General features: G+C 52.5%; 1 protein-coding gene across 2 annotated transcripts in view; it reads right to left on the bottom strand.

The window, feature by feature from the left end:
• Positions 1–208: 208 nt before the first annotated feature.
• ARAP1 (ArfGAP with RhoGAP domain, ankyrin repeat and PH domain 1) overlaps positions 209–19075 on the bottom strand; it is a 111375-nt gene continuing 92508 nt past the window's right edge. The window contains exons 27-33 of one of the 2 annotated variants that reach the window (XM_063127356.1): positions 17832–17974; positions 15513–15595; positions 7826–7876; positions 5830–5893; positions 4843–4998; positions 2958–2999; positions 209–1512 (exon numbers count right to left, since the gene is read on the bottom strand). In XM_063127356.1, coding sequence (XP_062983426.1) covers positions 2982–2999; positions 4843–4998; positions 5830–5893; positions 7826–7876; positions 15513–15595; positions 17832–17974 — 515 coding nt within the window. In that variant the 3' untranslated portion in view covers positions 209–1512; positions 2958–2981. The remainder of the gene's footprint in view (positions 1513–2957; positions 3000–4842; positions 4999–5829; positions 5894–7825; positions 7877–15512; positions 15596–17831; positions 17975–19075) is intronic. The other variant, XM_063127357.1, reaches the window with a different exon arrangement.

The following is a 19075-nucleotide window of genomic DNA, read 5'->3' as shown; positions in this document are numbered from 1 at the left end:
GGGTGGATTCCTGCAATGAGCAGGGGTTTGGACTCGATGGCCTTAGAGGCCCCTTCCAACTCTATGATTCTATGATTCTAAGAGTTTGAAGCATGTGGAGGATCTTGAATGGAATAAACCCTTTTTGCACCCACAGGATTCTTTCGAGGGTATTGCTGGGGCCCTGGATAAAGGAACCTGTCTCCCTCCCTCCCTCCCTCCCTCCCTCCCTCCAATCTGGATCTTTGGGACAGCCAACGGTCTTGGGTTCAGCCACCGCTGATAAATGGCAGGAACAACATTAGACTGGATATTTGTTGTTATTATTATTATTACAAAAAGCCAAGAAAGGACGTTGCTTGAGAAAGATAGAGCCTGCCCAACTCTTCCCAGCTTCCCAGCAGTGGCGTGACTTTCTACTTCCTGCACGTCAGAAGAAGAGGCCGGAGGAGAGACGGCCCTCGACAGACACGCGCCTCGCCCCTTCCACGCCTGCGTGTCGGCTAGGCTGAAGTGGCCGCGCCCCTCCCACCTCTCCGTACTCCACGGCTTCTGCTCAGTGGCCGACCCCCTTCGCCCTCCTCCTCATCTATTCAGGCACCATCAGCGAGTGTCTGGCCTGGTCAAAGGGGTGAAGAAGATGGGCAGAAGCTGAAACACCCGCAGCTGCGTGGCCAACCCACAGCCTGGGAATGTCCAAAGGAACGCAGAGACTGGTGTAATCCTCTAGTTCTTCTCTTTTCCGCGGTACCTTCAGTAGTTCCACCATCACCCGGGAAGCTTGTGTCTGCACCTCTTGGCTTGTCCTAACCATGGCGTCCTCTCTGGGCATGTTTTAGGTTAACACAAATATTGGCAAAAACCCAGAGTGTTTCTCCAGTATTCGAGGCAGTAAGCCTGTGTGCCCCAGTTGCTGGGGAACATGGGTGGGAGGGTGCTGTTTTACCATGTCCTGCTTTGTTGGTCCCTGGCCGATGGCTGCTTGGCCGCTGTGTGAACAGAATGCTGGAGTAGATGGACCCTTGGTCTGATCCTGCATCAGGGCACTTCTGATGTTCTGATGTTTCCAGCCAGAGCTCTAACTCCACGCCAACCCCTGCACCAAGCGGACGGCTTTGCGGTTTCCATCCACGACCCATTAGAGAGAAACAAAGAGTCGGCGGCCGGCAGCCCTGGTGACCAGAACCACCGGGACTCCAGAGTCCAGGCCCAACCCTGGTCAGGTAGTGAAGTTGGCACCTGCTGCGGAGAGGTCTCCGTGCGGCTTTACGATGCTCCTCTCGGCTGTCGGGATGTGGATGCAGTGGGCTGACCGAGACTTGCCGAAGCGATTCCAGCCCGCAGGGCGTCCGTTAAATAAACCCCATGTGTTTCCTTTGCCATTCCTGTTGGGCTCAGCCTGTCGGGGAAACGGAGAGTCCCAAAAAGGGGTCCCTGGGATTCCGAGTAGCCCCCCTCCCCTCCCTGTGGGAGCAGCCAAGCGCTTCTTTGCCTGGAATCCGCCTCCACCTTCGTTGTCTTCCGCCAACAAACCTGCAGGCGGAAAGGGAGAGAAGCCAAAATGACACCCACGAGCTGGATGCTGCGAAGAGCCCGTGAACCCTGCGAAGGGAGGCAGAGCGCTGGGGCCGGCCACTTAAGCCAGCAGAGGAATCTTCAGGAGCGGAGGCCTTAGGGCATACGTTCCTCCAGGATAGTTTGAGTAGACTTGGTGCCCTTTTTACACCATTGTTTCCCCCCCCCCCCCCGAGGTTGCCCCGGGATTGTCCCTGTGCATCCGAATGACGCACACGGGATCCTGGGGTCAACCGGGGACAACCCCAGGGAAACGGGGATTTCTCGGCTTTTCTGTGTTCCCAGGACCATCCCGGGACTGCAGGAGATGGCCTGCTGCGTCCCGCTTCCTCGCGAGTAAACAGAAGGAGGCAGGAAATGGGCACAGAGATGTGTGGATGCCTGCCCTGCTGCGTCCTGCTTCCTCGCGAGTAAACAGAAGGAGGCGGGAAATGGGCACAGAGATGTGTGGATGCCTGCCCTGCTGCGTCCTGCTTCCTCACGACTAAACAGAAGGAGGCAGGAAATGGGCACTGAGATGTGTGGATGCCTGCCCTGCTGCGTCCTGCTTCCTCACGACTAAACAGAAGGAGGCGGGAAATGGGCACAGAGCTCTTCGGGTGCTCCATGCCCATCAGGGCAGCAGGGTCAGGTGTGTGTTGTTTTTTTAAAAAAAACTTACATTTTTGTTTGGAGCGCAATTGCACTCATCACCCCTATTATTATTATTTTTAAATGGCGAGCGTGACATCGCTCCAGAAGGATGTTGAGCATGCGCATGGACCCAGGGGGAGGTTCTCATGAGCAGAATATCACGGGATCATCCCCGCTCCCTCCCAGAAGGCTGGGAGGTGTAGAAAGGGCCTTGGATGTGGGGCAGAGGGGCAGAAACTCAGCCAAGTCCAGCTCACCTGGGGACTCGGCACAGCCCTTCAAGGTTCCCCAGTAGGCCACACCCCCTTTCCCCTGGCCCCTCCTCCTTTCCACCAGTCACTAACCCTGGCTTTTGTGTACTTTTGTGTACTTTTCTGTACTTTCCCCTCCATTCTAAAAGGTTGGCAGGCCTCTCTTAAGACTCAACTATTAGCAGCGACTGCTTTCAGCTGTAATATGCTGGGGGTGGGGGGGTGGGGTTCACTCCACCATTTTTACCTTGAGCCCCACCCACTTCCCCAAATGCCCTCTTGCAGACAGCGGCCACCTCCCTGTTCCAGTATTAACCGCTCGATCGCCTTCGGGGCTAAACTGCCAGGCATGGCATTGTAGGCAATGCTGCTATTGGGAACGTTTTGGTTAAAGAGCAAGAGACCTTGATGGTCTCTCCAGAAATGGCGGGGGGGGGGGGGGCTGCCCAAATCTCTTCTCAGCGCCCCTGGAGATTACCTAAGAGTACGTTTACAGGTATGGCCGAAGGAGATTGTTACCTGGTGTGCTAAAGTTTCCAGGATTCATACGTCCCGAAGAAACTGGAGAGAAAAAGGAAATGACGTCAAAAGGAAGCAGTCACAATAGCAGCAATATAGCGAGGGCCTGATCCTTTGGGCCTGTTCAGGAAATAATCCAGAGCTGCAGGATTGTACCCTGGCTCTCTTCTGAGCAGGGGGTTGGACTCGATGGCCTTGTAGGCCCCTTCCAACTCTGCTATTCTATGATTCTATGCTAGACATCCACACTAACAAGGGACAACTGAATCAATTCCCTACCAGGGTAACGCCCACCCCACCCCCCCTCCCTCCCGCCCCCATCTCCAGTTCATCCCATTGGGCAGGGGCTTGGGAAGCAGCAGATGGGGGTTCGAGCCCCACCAGGTGGAAGGGGGCAAATGCCCCCACTCACCTTGAGGAGAAAGGCTACAATTCAGAGGCAGAGCACGTGCTTTGCATGTGAACAATCTCAGCGTCGATCCCTGGGCTGGGAAGGACCCCTGACTGAACCCCCCGGGGTGACACTGACCCTTCGTGTAGACCAGGATACTGAGCGAGATGGTCCAGGGATGTCAGTCACCAGGAAATCCATCTCGCTGTGGCTTTCACGGGGGGAATCCCATTCGCTTTTGGCTTGACGGATCCCCACAGCACCCCTGACTTGGCGAGCAGCGGGTCACTTCCTGAAACTCAGGAACTTTTCTGCTTTTCTTTATTTGCCCGAGCTGCAATTTGCACAAATCGCAGGTATGACCATTTGTGAGAATTGCGATTTGTGCAAAATTGCGGCGGAAGTGTCACAGTTTGCTATTTATGACCACATTTTGTGCAAATTGCAACTTCTGAAAATAGTTATACCCTGCCCCAAACATTGCGATTTGCGCATGTATTAAAAAAGCAGAAAAGTCTGGGCTCGCCCAAGTCATCGCACGACAGGTCGGGCAAACTCAGGGATGCAGGAGTTGGAATCCGGGCGGGGAGAGGGGGCAGCCCTGTGGGACACCCCTGGGTCCAGCTTGAACACTACTAATTCCCTTAATACATGAAGCTCCGGCACCCCTGAACAGCCCCTGTTTTCAGCAGGTGAGCCTGAGGAAGTCTCTGCACCAGAGACTTCATGGCCACAGCACAAATCCTGGACTTCTTGTGGAGTCGCAGCACCACGTCAGAGGCCTCCCCAGGAGCCACCTTCAGCCTCCCGCGTCACAGATGACTCGCGTAGCCCTTGCGGAAAGCAAACAGGGGACCCAGGCGGCGGATCCTGACCCTTCAGCAGGTGGAGGTGAAACCGAAGGTCCAACAAATCCACTACTGGAGGAAGAAGAAACCAGGGAAACCAGGACTGGGCAATTTAGTGCCCTCCAGGACTGCAATGCCCATAAGGCCCAACCAGCATGGCCAAAAGTCAGGCAACATGGGACTTGTAGTTCAAAACATCTGGAGGGCACCACCTTGTCTGCCCCGGTCTAAACTATAGCTGGAGGCCAAAATGGCCCTGCCCCAAACACAGCTGGACTCTGACTCCCCTGTAAATGTAAACTGCTGACCACACGCAACTCCCAGCATTCCTGGCTCTCGGCCATGCTGGTAGCCTAAAACATCTGGAGGGCACCATGCTGGGGGAGGCTGCATTAAAGCGTCCAATTCCGAGTGTCAATGTCACGAATTCAGATTTCACTGTGGGATCGTTCCACCTTTCCGCCCCCCAATCAACGAACGACACGTGGGGCCTAGAGCAGGCAGCGCCTGTCAGACGGAGCGTCCATGCGGGCCATCTCCTTCCACTTTGCACCCGCAACCGCAGGTGGGTGCCCAGGTGCTGCCTGCACAACCCAGCCAGGTGGGCCGGCCGGCGGTACCAGGGAGGGCGTTGGGGTGCACTCACCGCCAGAGGGTCGGCCGTGAACTTCGCGACGCTGTTCCTCATCTCGTTCTCGGTGCCTCGTAGCGGGATCAGCGAGATGTTACCCAACCGGGAATCCTGCTGCGTCCGGGACGCCCGAACCTTGGAGGACTCCGAAGGCCAAACGTTGCCGCTATGCTGGGAAGGCACGAAAGGGCGCGGGGGAAAGAGAAATCACGAGGGGAAAGGGAAGGACGCCCCACCGACCGTTTGCCGTTGGCTAATGCCAAGCCAAGGCAAGGCTCAGCTGCTGCCGAGGCCTCCCCGACCACCATCAGCCCTGATCCCTTCCTCTTCCTCCTGCACTGATTTGTAGGCGGCTTTTCCAGGGTTAAAACCACGCTCAAGGCAATTATGCAGGAAATATAGGAACATTTCTAAATAATCAACGCCTACAAATCGTAAGAGTTTAAGTAAGAACAGCTCGCAATAATACACACTAGGATTAAACAGTCCGATGATCATGAATGCCCCATGAGAGGCCTTCAAGAGGCAGCTGGACAACCCTCTGTCAAGTACACTGTAGGGTGGATTCCTGCATTGAGCAGGGGGTTGGACTCGATGGCCTTGTAGGCCCCTTCCAACTCTGCTGTTCTATGATTCTATGATTCTATGATAAGAAAAGCCCTGCTGGTTCAGACCAAGGGTCCATCTAGTCCAGCATTCTGTTCACACAGTGGATCTCTTCTCGATCCTCCCAGAGGGGTTGGACTCAATGGCCTTGTAGGCCCCTTCCAACTCTGCTATTCTATGATTCTATGATTATGCTAAAGTCAAAGGAGAAATACAGAAGTCCAGACCCACACCCACACCCGCGCCTCACTTGCAGCCTGTGTCCCAGCCCAGAGGAAGAAGGCGACAGACGGCACAGAGGCGGCGAAAGCAGGGAATGGGGTTCAAAGCAGAGGGGCTTGGGGGAGGTGTGTCCTGGGCCCCTCCCTCCCCTGCACCGCCCACCCCGACACTTACCTGCACGGAGAGGAAGGTGGCGAACCAGGCCCGCAGCTCCATCTGCGTGTCACAGCAGAGATACCTACACAAGAAGGCCGGGGGGGGGGGAGGGGAGGCAGTGTCAATGAGCATGAACGGAGCTGCCACGCCGCCCGCCTGCCTGCCCGCCCGCCCCCTTCTCCTCCTCCCGCAGCACATCTGCCTGCCAGACAGGAGAGGCTGTTAGCACAAAAGCCATCTCAGGCAGAAATCCCCGGGCGGCGCAGAACATGACAAAGACACGGCACGCGGCTTGGCTCACTCGCTTCTGATCAGTGCTGCCTCGCTGGGCGCCGTGTTGTTGGCGGGAATCAGCACTGGCGAGACACGCGGCCTGGGGCACGCAGCCAGCCAGCCAGCCAGATGCGCACGGACAGAGGGCCTCGCCGCAACTCAGGAGAAGAGCGGCTACAGAGGGCTTTGGGAGACCAGGTCTCCCGCGGTGCGACTGTGCCGACCATCCTCCCAGCCGTTCAGAGAGCCTTTGTGCCGGAGGGGGTGGGCTAAGCCTTCCCCAGCCTCTCGCCCTCCAGAGGCTTTGGACTTCGACTCCAGTCGGTCCCAGCCATTGTGGCCAATGGTCAGAATTGCCGGGAGTCGTCGCCCAAAACATCTGGGAAACACCAGGCTGGGGGAGGCTGCTCTAAAAGAATGAGTAACCCCTCTCCCTCCCCCCTCCACACGCACGCAAAGTCCTAAACGTTGCAATGCATCACGCACATTCCCCCGCCATCACTGATCCTGCTGTTTCTCCTTAACCGTGTGGGGCTGCGCCGATGCCGAACCGGTGTCTGGAGTCAGTAATGGATAAGACGAGGGCGATAAACTGAAGTCAGACCCCCTCCAGGTGGGCTTTCTGTGGCGCTCATGTCGGGGAGCGGAGTGTGCGCTCTGTCCTAGCCAAGCCCCGTACCTCCTGGAAGCTCCCGGGCCCAGCTTTAACAACACTAATCCCCTTAATAAATGAAGCTGGGGTGTCACTGAGCACCCCGTTTTCAGCAGGTGCCCATCTTTGCTTTCCCACTGAGTAGCTATTTCTGTAGGAAAACACTGGCGTTACACGGAATTTTCCTGCAGCAAACCCTTAAAAGTGGGGGCGTCTAAGACACTTGTGCATGCATCTTGAAATGTATAAACCTGTCCAAGAAACCCCTCTTTGGGCCTGGGTTCTGAGGCCTGTGTCTATGAGGGCATGAAGTCTGCACACTTTTGGCGTGTTCGCCGCAAGAAACACGCCTTCCATGTTGCTGCTTCCCACAGCAACCATAACATGTGAGTTGCTTTGCATACGTCTCTCTGCCCTCATGCCATGTGCTCCAAATGCCTTCCTCTTCATTCTTCGGGCCCAATCCTTTCATGGCTATGTTTAGCCATGAAAAAAGTCCTACAACTTCCTGACTGTTAGAGCAGTACGACAATGGAATCAGTTGCCTGGTGAGGTTGTGGCCTCTCCCACACTAGAGGCCTTCAAGAGGCAGCTGGACAGCCATCTGTCAGGGATGCTTTAGGGTGGATTCCTGCATTGATCAGGGGGTTGGACTGGATGGCCTTGTAGGCCCCTTCCAACTCTACTATTCTAAGATTCTATGAACTCCCAGCGTTCCCCAAGCAGCGTGGGGAGTGGCCAGGCCTTTTTTTCGCTAATCATGTGTAGGACTGCACCCTGAGTCTCTTTCTCTGACAAGCCAAGATCTGGACCTCAACACTAGGGTTCTGAAGCAGAACATCATTCAGTTTCAAATGTAAAAACCCACCCACCTAGAAATAACCTGAGATTCAAGACGGTCCAGCTCCATTTTAGATCTAGGTGAGGTCAAACACTCCAGCACACCCAACAGAACCTCAGTATGTACATCAAATATTATGTCTAGCTCATTTCCCTGTTTTCCCTGGGCTGTTTGAGAAGGGATGGGATGGGATGGGCCTCCGGGGACTGGCACCCATCCGTCCGCCTGCCCTGCTCAGGCCCTCTTACCATTGCTGCTTCTCCAGTTTCTCATTCTCGAAGAAGACCGTGAAGCCCCAACTGCAAGAGAGGAACACAGATGAAGTTATAGGCATGTGTGTATACGGCCGCGCATGAGTATGCAGGGTGCGCGCACAGATATCGGTGCCCCAAACTGTCCCAAGCTGCTTTCTCTGAATAGGCCGCAAAGAGAGCAACGCGGCTCTCCCAGGAGCCACCAAAAACGTTGTGTATGTGTGTGTTTTGCTACAGGAAAATGACGTGGGTTCATTTCCTCTCTATTCGGCCCTGGTTAGGCTTCATCTAGAGCAGCGGTTCTCAACCTGTGGGTCGGGACCCCTTTGGGGGTCGAATGACCCTTTCACAGGGGTCACCTAAGACCATCGGAAAACACATATTTCCGATGGTCTTAGGAAACTGTATTGACTGAACTATGTCATGTATCATCTTTTGTATTATTAAAGCTATTGTTATGCATTATTTTCATTATCAAACCAGCCCATGACAATGGATCGTGTAGAGAAGAATGAAAATAATTTTATGGTTGGGGGTCACCACAACATGAGGAACTGTATTAAAGGGTCGCGGCATTAGGAAGGTTGAGAACCACTGATCTAGAGTGTTACGTCCAGTTCTGAGCTCCACAATTCAAGAAGGACGCAGACAAGCTGGAGCGTGTTCAGAGGAGGGCAACTGCAATGCGTTATACATGGGGCTGCCTTTGAAAACGGTCCGGAAACTTCAGCTGGTACAAAACAGGGCAGCCCGTTTACTAACAGGGACTGGCTGGCGAGATCACATTACGCCAGTCCTTTTACAACTTCATTGGCTGCCAGTCCAGGTCCGGGCCCAATTCAAAGTGCTGGTATTGACATTTAAAGCCCTAAATGGCTTGGGGCCAGGTTATTTGAAGGAACGCCTCCTCCCGTATGTACCTGCCCGGACCTTAAGATCATCTACAGGGGCCCTTCTCCGCGAGCCCCTGCCAAAGGAAGTGAGGCAGGTGGCTACTAGGAGGAGGGCTTTCTCCGCTGTGGCACCCCGGCTGTGGAATGAGCTCCCCAGAGAGGTCCGCCTGGCGCCTACACTCTTTTCGTCGCCAGCTGAAGACCTTTTTATTCTCTCAGTATTTTAACACTTAATTTTAACTTAAATTTAAATTTTACTCTTCTAACTCTGTATTTTAATCTTATATCAATTTTGCTGCGTGGTTTTATCCTGGTTGTGCTTTTTATACTGTATTTTGTATTTGTGCTTTTAACGTGTTGGTTGTTTCATTACGGTTTTAATTTTTGTGGACCGCCCAGAGATCTTCGACTATTGAGCGGTATAAAAATGTAATAAATAAATAAACCAGGATGATCAGGGGTCTGGAAACAAAGCCCTATGAAGAGAGACTGAAAGAACTGGGCAGGTTTAGCCTGGAGAAGAGAAGATCGAGGGGAGACATGAGAGCACTCTTCAAAGACATGAAAGGTTGTCACACAGAGGAGGGCCAGGATCTCTTCTCGATCCTCCCAGAGTGCAGGACACGGAATAACGGGCTCAAGTTAAAGGAAGCCAGACTCCGTCTGGACATCAGGAAAAACTTCCTGACTGTTAGAGCAGTATGACAAAGGAACCAGTGACCTAGGGAGGTGATGGGCTCTCCCAGACTGGAGGCCTTCAAGAGGAAGCTGGACAACCATCTGTCAGGGATGCTTTAGGGTGGATTCCTGCATTGAGCAAGGGGTTGGACTCGATGGCCTTTTAGGCCCCTTCCAACTCTACTATGATTCTATGATTCTATGTTTGCCGTCTTGGGCTCCTTGGAGGAAAGGCGAGATATAGATGTAACAAACAGAATATCAGCCGCTATAAGCTCAGCTCAGGGTGGGTGGATCCATCTGTCAGGGATGCTTTAGGGTGGATTCCTGCATTGAGCAGGGGGTTGGACTCGATGGCCTTGTAGGCCCCTTCCAACTCTGCTATTCTATGATTCTATGATTCTCTCTGAAGCCAGGAGTCCGTGGCTGGCAATCAGACCAGGGGAGCAAGATGCACAGGCAACAGGCATGTATTTGCCAGTCATTCATCAATGCACACACACACACACACACAGCCCATACAGCAGCAGACCAAAGGGCTTTACCCTGCTGGGAGGTCTTGGGCCCGTTCCCCAAGCACTTCTGAAAGCAAAGGGAATCCCTGAATGACACCAGCTCAATCCACGAGACATCAGGGAGGCCCCAGGCCTTTGCAGGAAAGACCCCTCCCTTGAAGTCAAAGTCCAGGGCACCCAATGCAGCCTGAAGGGGGATGGCAAAGCCTCAGGGCTCCCAAGGAACGGCAGCCTCTGCCTTTACGTGGGGCGGCTCTGTCTCCCTGAAGGGCGAGCCTGGATGCTTTTGCATCGGGGGCCCTGGACAGATTCACAGCTGGGAAGGCAGAACTGCAGCCCGGGTGAAAAGTCTGCACCCTTCACAGCACACCCCATAGTGGGCACAATTTGGGGGTGAGGCAGACTGTTCAGGGAGACGCCCAGGAGAATGAGCCTAGGGGGTGGGTGGGTGGAGACTCACAAAGATGCTCAGCCCCCCTGCCCCCTATTTCAAATCTCCCCCTACCCCCATTAATGAGGCTGTGCTAATAGATCTCTTCTGGAACTGCAGCTCACGCTCCTTCTGCTAATTAGCCTTAACGACCGGTGGCAACAACAGCAGCTGAAGTCTTTCAGCCGGTGGCCCGGTGGCTTTTCAGGCCCACGAGCTGCGGGTTCGAGAGGCGACGCTTGCCAGCAGGGAGCCCGCAGCCAGAAGGGAGGGCAGGCCGTTCATAAAATGGCCGCCGGGGTGGTCACGGCTGGTCACAAAACACTCATTTCACAGAAGGCAAACTGCTGAGACTAAAAGGAAAACAATTATGTAACGCACAGGACACACAACTGCTAAACTTATAATAACATACGAAACTGGGGTGAGAGGGTTTTTTTAAAAATCTTTTATCATATTCCTGCATGGAGCAGGGGGTTGGACTAGATGGCCTTGTAGGCCCCTTCCAACTCTGCTATTCTATGATTCTATGACCCCGAGCGTCCCGTGGAGCAGCTCTGCCACCTGGTGGCAGCAAGCTCAATCAATAAGTTCATTACGGTATAACAACCAGCACTCCAATCAAACACCATACAATTTAACATACTACATTACGTAACATATGTAGAACACGCCTATATTATCATTGTCTCGCCTCTACGGCGTGAGACGGCTGCAGCACAAAATCTGGCCACTTTCACAGTAACTTGGGCATTCATGCCTGACAAAAGGTACTCTAAACAAAATTTGTCTGTTCTGCCTGGGAATTTTTTTATGCGTGGTGTTATTAAGGAAACTCTGAGGTCTTTATACAGGTGGCAGTAAAGTAAAACATGGACTATTGGCTCAACATCCCCTGACCCACACAGACATTGCCGTTCGCTGTAAGGGATTTTTCTAAATCTGCCCTCCAGCGATGCTGAAGGTAGAACATTAAACCTGGCTAACGTAAAAGCTCTTCTGAGCCTCGGAACGGTCAAGTTTATCAGGTACGTGGCAAGTGCTATTTTCCCTGAACCCCGGGTTCAGGCTAGCTCGACTCAGTTGATCTTGTAGGTCGATGTCTTGAATCCTTTGGGCAATATCCATTTTTGCTTCCTCGTATCCTAGGTTCAGGACTGCAGCCATGGAGTAGCCTAGGGATTGCATCTTCCTATTCAAAGTATCTTTCCACCTTGAATTGAAAATGTTCGTTAGAGTAAGCGGAGCTAAACCCACAGGGACAAACAGTAATTTTAACCAGAGATGAAACTTGCGTATCCATATACGGGCCTCTAATGAACTCTGGCCTGGTGGCAGCAAGCAGGCAGGCAGGAGAGAGGGAGAAAGCTCAGCGCCCCCCATTTCCGCGGGGCGATCTGGGTCGCAAACGCAGCGGGCCGCCCCTTATCCAGGCAGTTCTGCTGCGACTGCAGCGCTTAGCAGCTCACCGGGGTTTTTGCCTCCTGGCTTTTCACCTGCGGCTCCATCATGGTTTTGCCCGAGGAGGTGGAAAGGGAAACAAGGCGACGGGAGCGTTTGCACACAGGCACACCGGGTCTCGTTTGCCACGGGGCACAAGCCACAACAAGGCCTTCGAATCCCTCGGCATTTCTAGCTGCCGGCTCCGGAAAGGCGGGCAGCTCTGCTCAAGGGCAGGCCGGGGAGGGGAGGGGAGGGCCCATGCAGGGTTCCCATACGTCCCGAAAAACCGGGAATGTCACGGTTTCCAAGCACTTCCAAAATGTCATAGAATCATAGAATAGCAGAGTTGGAAGGGGCCTACAAGGCCATCAAGTCCAACCCCCTGCTCAATGCAAGAATCCACCCTACAGCATCCCTGACAGATGGTTGTCCAGCTGCCTCTTGAAGGCCTCTAGGGTGGGAGAGACCACAACCTCCCTAGGTCACTGGTTCCATTGTTGCACTGCTCTAACAGTCAGGAAGTTTTTCCTGATGTCCAGCTGGAATCTGGCTTCCTTTATCTTGAGCCCGTTATTCCGTGTCCTGCACTCTGGGAAAATCGAGAAGAGATCCTGGCCCTCCTCTGGGTGACAACCTTTTAAGTATTTGAAGAGTGCTATCATGCCTCCCCTCCATCTTCTCTTCTCCAGGCTAAACCTGCCCAGTTCTTTCAGTCTCTCTTCATAGGGCTTTGTTTCCAGAGCCCTGATCATCCTGGTTGCCCTCCTCTGAACACGCTCCAGCTTGTCTGAGTCCTTCTTGAACTGTGGAGCCCAGAACTGGACACAATACTCTAGATGAGGCCTAACCAGGGCCGAATAGAGAGGAACCAGTACCTCACGTGATTTGGAAGCTATACTTCTATTAATACAGTTTCTATTCCCTAAATATAGAACTTGGCATTTATCCCTATTAAATTTCATTCTGTTGTTTTCAGCCCAGCACTCCAGCCTATCAAGATCACTTTGAGGTTTGTTTCTGTCTTCCAGGGTATTAGCTATCCCACCCAATTTTGTGTCATCTGCAAATTTGATCAGTGTTCCCTGCACCTCCTCGTCCAAATCATTAATAAAAACGTGGAAGAGCACTGGGCCCAGGACTGAGCCCCGTGGTACCCCACTCGTTGCCTCTCCCCAGTTTGAGAAGGTTCCATTGATAAGTCCCGGCCAGTCAGTCAAGAATCCCGGATTCCTGTTCCAGCCGGCTGGAGAAATTCCAACCTCCGGAAAGGTGCCTTGAACCTGCTCCGTGGAGTGTAAGCCTCCATACTGAAGTCTCCTCTAGCTTTTGAGAACTAGTGGAGAAATGTAATTTAGTGTCATTTTTTCCTGTTTGTTTGCTTAAACTGTTCTTTGCCTATTATTTATTTGCAGGCGCTTAAGTACTTTAAGTGCGAAAGCAAGGAAAACCCCATAGGGGAGTAAAAAATAGCCAAAGGCAAGGGTGGAACCAAGGAATTCTACAATAATATTATTAGTAACAGGTTTATTAAAGTGCCAGGTGCCTACGCGTTTTGAACGCGGTTCCGTTCTTCCTCAGGGCTTTATAACGTTAATGCAGTTGTCTGCAGAAGCTGTCTGCAGTTGTCTGCAGAACCCTAGCAGCTTCTGCAGACAACTGCACTAACGTTATAAAGCCCTGAGGAAGAACAGAACCGCGTTCGAAACGTGCAGGCACCTGGCGCTTTAATAAACCTGTTACTAATAATATTATTGTAGAAGATTCCTTGGTTCCACCCTTGCCTTTGGCTTAAGTACTTTAGGCTGCAATCCTATGCGTACTTACCTGGGAATAAGTCCTAGTAAACTTAATAGGATTTGTTTCTGAGTACACACACATAGGATTGCAGTGTAAGAGAACTAAAGCTTAGATAGGGCTTTCTTTCGTTCCCTAGACCTTTACATAGTCCTCAGTTTTTTTAAAAAAATCCTAGCCCACCCACCCCCCAAAAATTGTCCCGGTTTTGTGGATTCAGAATATGGCAACCTTCGGGCCGGGCTAAGGACCACCCATCGCTTGAGAGCAGCTGCCCCCAGCCTGGTGCCCCTTCCAGATGGGCAGGTTCACAGCTGGAAAAGCAGGGTGTGAGTCTGCAGCCCCACAACGTTCCCTACACCACTCATTTTGCAGCCCCCCCCAAAACAAACACCCCCGCCTTTCTTTGCTATTGTCTGCTCTGCTTCTGCTGCAGGAATGCGGGAAGACTGAGCCCAGCATCTCCCGAACCACGCTTTGGCCCAGTGCCCCTCCCCTGCGGGGTGGGGAAGGAGAAGACGCCTCTCTGTCTCCATGTCCTGCGTGCGAGGGAAGCGACCAGCCACCGCTGGAGAAATGGGGTGATCTGCTTCTCCGCTAACTCTGCCTCCGTGCGTGTGTGTGTGTGTGTGTGTGTGTGTCCAGGCCCAGGCCCCGCCCACTGCCAGCTGCAGCCCCGTCCACTATCCCCCCAGCTGCCCAACCCGGCCACACGTGGCCCTTTGGGGTCAAAAGTGTTCCCCACCCCTGAAGGAAAGGAGAAGGTGCTTTGTGAAAGAGGTCACTGTCTGAGCTTCAGGTGCGCTCAGGTGAAATCGATTGATTGATTGATTGATTGATTGCACTTCTATGCCACCCACGAGGGCAGGGGAGAACCAAGCCATTTCTGGGTCAATCTGAGACAAGAAGGGGAGAGACCGCCCGGCTTTGCATCTCACACATTGCCTCCTCTCAATGGCTTGGGAGAACTTCAGGGTATGCTGGGGGGGCATGCGTCCACACACATACACACACACACACGCACACAATCATCCGGAGTGGAGCATCCGCCAGCCTTCACCAGAGTCCGTGCAGCAGATCAAGGAAGCAGTGAGGACGCCCTCTTTGCCAAGACCACCAAAGCCTCCTGCAGTCATGGAAGGGGACCGGGTGCGACACCAGACCCAGGGAGGTGGCTGCCGCTACCGGGGTCCTCTCACGGCTAGCGTGGGCTTGCGGGCGTCTTCAGGGGAGAGCCCGCGTTCCTAGCTCATGCCTTAGCATAGCGTGTAATAAGAACTGCTAGTGGACCACTAAAAATACGCACTTGTTTCAGTAGGTTTTCTCTGGCTCGTAATCAATCACAATTAAGCACAATGCTTCTTCGTTTTATTGTCTTTGTGTTCCTTTTTATTATTATCGTAGCTGAAATCGTTCTTAACGGCGTATTTTAAGCTGTGATTTTAAAACTGTTATATGTAAACCGCTTCGGGATTTTTACTATATGAAGCGGTATGTAAGTCTTCATAATAAATGAATAAACCAAATGGTTCCAGCGAACCACAAGCACCCAGCCCACCAAAGAGGAAGCCTGCAGTGACTCTGCACGATGCATTGATCCCAGTCTGCCTCTGCTAGGGGATGATTGCATCCGGTCTGTGGGCGCACTCCGACGTTTCCCGTGGAGAAATGCCACTGCAGCATTCCTTGCTCTAACAGGAGGCGGCCCCCGTTGCATCTCAGTGTGAGTTTCTGCTCTAGAAATGGCTCTTTCCAGTTAGGAGGTGTGCCCAGATCAGAGACTCATGCAGAAACACGTGGGTGGATAGCTCTTGCTCGTCCACCTTCTGAAAGTAAAGCTATCCGTGTAAAGCGGCCCTAAGGTGTTAATTCAGATAACCGGGGTGACGAGGCCTGACCATCTGAGCTCAAAATTGAATGATGCTCACCAGGTCGGGGGACGAACTTTCTTCTTTATTCCCAGGTAGATTTTCAGGTTTTTTACCGGCCACTCTTTCTCTGGTTTGTGGCTCTGGATAGAGAGAAGAAAAGGACAGAGTCAGAGAACAGCAGAGAGACAAAGTCATTTAAAACTTGATGTTGTGCAGACTTTATACTGTTAGTTTTACCCTACCCTGTGCCTGCTTACCCTACCCTGTGCCTGTTTGCATTCTCTTCCCCTCCTTATTGTTTTACTATGATTTTATTAGATTGTAAGCCTATGCGGCAGAGTCTTGCTATTTACTGTTTTACTCTGTACAGCACCATGTACATTGATGGTGCTATATAAATAAATAATAATAATAATTGCCTAATTCAGGGGTGCGGAACCCCAGGCCTGTGGGCCAAATCCAGCCACCACCAACCCTTCCCTTAGAGCAGCCTTCCTCAACCTGGGGCGCTCCAGATGTGTTGGACTGCATCTCCCAGAATGCCCCAGCCAGTTGTAGTCCAACACATCTGGAGCACCCCAGGTTGAGGAAGGCTTCCTTAGAGGCTTTCTCAGCTTTTGCACATTTCCCCCCGCATTCTTACACCAGTTTTAAAATCTCTTCACTGGCTGCCGATTAGTTTCCGGGCAAAGTACAAAGTGTTGGTGATCACCTTGAAAGCCCTACATGGTTTGGGTCCAGGCTACCTGCGGGATCGCCTTCTCCCGTACAATCCGCCCCACACACTCAGGTCCTCTGGGGAGAATTTACTCCAGCTAGCAAAAACTAGATTAATAACCGTTACCCAGAGAATCTTTGCTTTTGCCGCTCCCAGGCCGTAGAATGGCCTGCGGAGACTCATCAACTTGACAGTCTTTTAGAATTAAAAAACAACAATAAAGACTGATTTATTCTGGCAGGCCTATCCAGTGGAATTTTAGAATGTTTTCAGGATGTTTTCAGGATGTTTTAAAGATGTTTTAATCATGCATGGTATGTTTTTAATCAGTTTTTAATGTGTATTTTATATCATGTTTTTATACTGCTAGTTTTGTACTTTGAATGGTTTTAGTTTTTGTGAACCGCCCAGGGAGCTTCGGCTATTGGGCGGTATAAAAATGCAACAAATAATAATAACAACAACAACAACAACAACAACAGGTTGGAACGCTTCTCTCCTGTGCCTGAGTCAATGGCAGTAAGAGCACTGTTCGTGGGCTTCTGACCCCACTCCTTTGGCTTTCTGCCCTCTGGGACGTGTGTGGTTGTGTCCCCCCCCCAAGATCTTATCTGAAATAGAATTCGCCCCGGGGGCTGAAAGAGCTTCAACACCCCTATCCAAAATCAGCACGCACTGGCCAAGGTCAGTTGCGTCATGTCCTAGGGAATCCAGGCGTGGCCTTGGCGAAACGCCTGCCCCGGGGGGGGACGGGGACCTGTGGCATTACACCCCACAAGTCAATTCCCAAAAGGTATGCCTGTGGTTTGTAAGTCTGTGGTTTTTAGAATGTTGGCCTGAGTGGGCGGAGTTAGAATGTCTTGGGAGGGGGGAGGAGCGATATATAAGGGAAGGACGGAGGGGATTGAGGGAGACTTTTGAGGTCCTCTTAGAGTCTGTAGTGCTCTCTGTGTTTATGGTACTTAAGTTCTGGGAAATTTGAGGGTCAGTGTAGTGAGTGGTGTCTTTAGAGTGTGATGTGCACGTAGTGGAAGTATATTAATCAATACTGATAATAAAGAAAGTTCAAGAGTGATTGTGTGAGAAAAAGGAAAGCGCGAATGTGAGAGTGACAGGATTGTATGGAAGGTTTCAAAAAGGTTTTTAAATGTTGTTATTTGAAACAAAGCTTATGAACTTTTAAAAATAAATTTTGATTGTTTTGTTTTTAACTACCACAAAAGTCCCACGTGTCTGTTTGGCGTTTATCATCTTAAGTTTACACATTTAACACCCACTCTGACAATCATTCACCTAAGCAGATATAACTCACAGCGCATTATATTATATATATTAAAATCCATTCTCCATTTTAAACCCCTTCCTCCACATAGTTTGGAGGAAGGTGGTTCTTATCCCTTGCCTCAGGCGTATCAAGCGGTGGGGCTTGGCTTGAGCAGGGAGTAGCCTCGGCCGGGCCTGGTGTTCAGAGCCTGTGTTGCCCCATAAGAACTGGTGGCAGACGGGAGGCCTGGTGTTCAGAGCCTGTGTCGTGGCAGAACCCTTCCAAGCGGAGGCGAGGCGGCCGCAGCCCCCACACGCAGTCCCTCGACAGCCCAGATGAAGCACCACGGCCAAAGGGGTGGGGGGCGAGCTGCCCCCGGCGCCGCCCGACATACCCGGATTTCCTTGTAGAGGCGCAGGCAGCTGTTGCTCAGGATGAAGTAGCGGTCATGAAAGCCGGTGCTCAGCCCCACGCCCAGCACGTTCTTCTCCTCCCTGAACTTCATCAGCCCGTGCTTGCTGTCGCCCACCTTGCTGGCTGGGGAAGAACAGAAGGGCCGTTGGGGAGCTGGCGAAGGAGGGCGGGACGCAGGAGACCCGGAGCGGCGGCAGCGGTGGCGTCCCAGGGCCTTCGGGGTGGGGGCGGAGGGGTTGCTGCCAGCCGGCAAACACCGAAAGGCAACTCCAAAAGGGGGGCCGGGGAGGGAGGGGGAAGTGGCGAGAGGAGGCCACACGTTTGGGTGTGCGGATCAGTGCTCTCGCCCCACTACAAGGGATACAGATGGGAAGGGAACGCCAGGCGGACTGGACTTGGGTCTGAACCTGCAACGGCGCAATGGCAACATCCAGACTAACAGGTTGACTGTGGCAGCTGGCAAGAGTCACCCCTTCATATCTGCCACTATTATTTTGGCACTCAGAGGTACACTGCTTCCGTACATGGAGGCTCCATTGAGTTCATTGCTATGGAGAGAACTGCTGTTCACAGATCTCCTATCTTTAAAGCCATCCACATCCGCTTTCTCCAACCTGGTGCCCTCTGGATGGTTTGGACTGCACCTCCCATCATTCCCAGTCAGCATGGTCATCGGACGGCACTAGGTGGAGGGAGGAACCCATGACCTAGGGAGGTGGTGGGCTCTCCCACCCTAGAAGCCGTCAAGGGGCAGCAGGACAACCCTCTGTCAGGGATGCTTTAGGGTGGATTCCTGCATGGAGCAGGGGGTTGGACTCGATGGCCTTGTAGGCCCCTTCCAACTCTGCTTTTCTATGATTCTATGAACTCCCAGCGTTCCCCAAGCACCGTGGGGAGTGGCCAGGCCTTTTTTCCGCTAAACATGTGTAGGACTGCACCCCGAGTCTCTTTCTCTGACAAGCCAAGAAATGGACCTCAACCCCAGGGTTCCGAAGCAGAACATCGTTCAGTTTCGGATGTAAAACCCCACCCACCCAGAAATACCCTGAGATTCAAGACTGTCCAGCTGCATTTTAGATCTAGGTGAGGACCCTTCCAGCTCTACTATTCTATGGTCCTAGGATCAGCCCTGAATCTGCTGGCAACAGGGTGAAGAAATTCTCTTTCCTCCTCGCCGAATGGGGACTTGAACCCCAAACTCCTCGTTTCCAAACCGAGACTTGT

The sequence above is a fragment of the Elgaria multicarinata genome, chromosome 5, assembly GCF_023053635.1.
Source record: "Elgaria multicarinata webbii isolate HBS135686 ecotype San Diego chromosome 5, rElgMul1.1.pri, whole genome shotgun sequence".
Lineage (NCBI taxonomy): Eukaryota > Metazoa > Chordata > Lepidosauria > Squamata > Anguidae > Elgaria > Elgaria multicarinata.
Note: the sequence above shows the minus strand (reverse complement) of the source record. Positions and strands in the feature narration are given on the sequence as shown.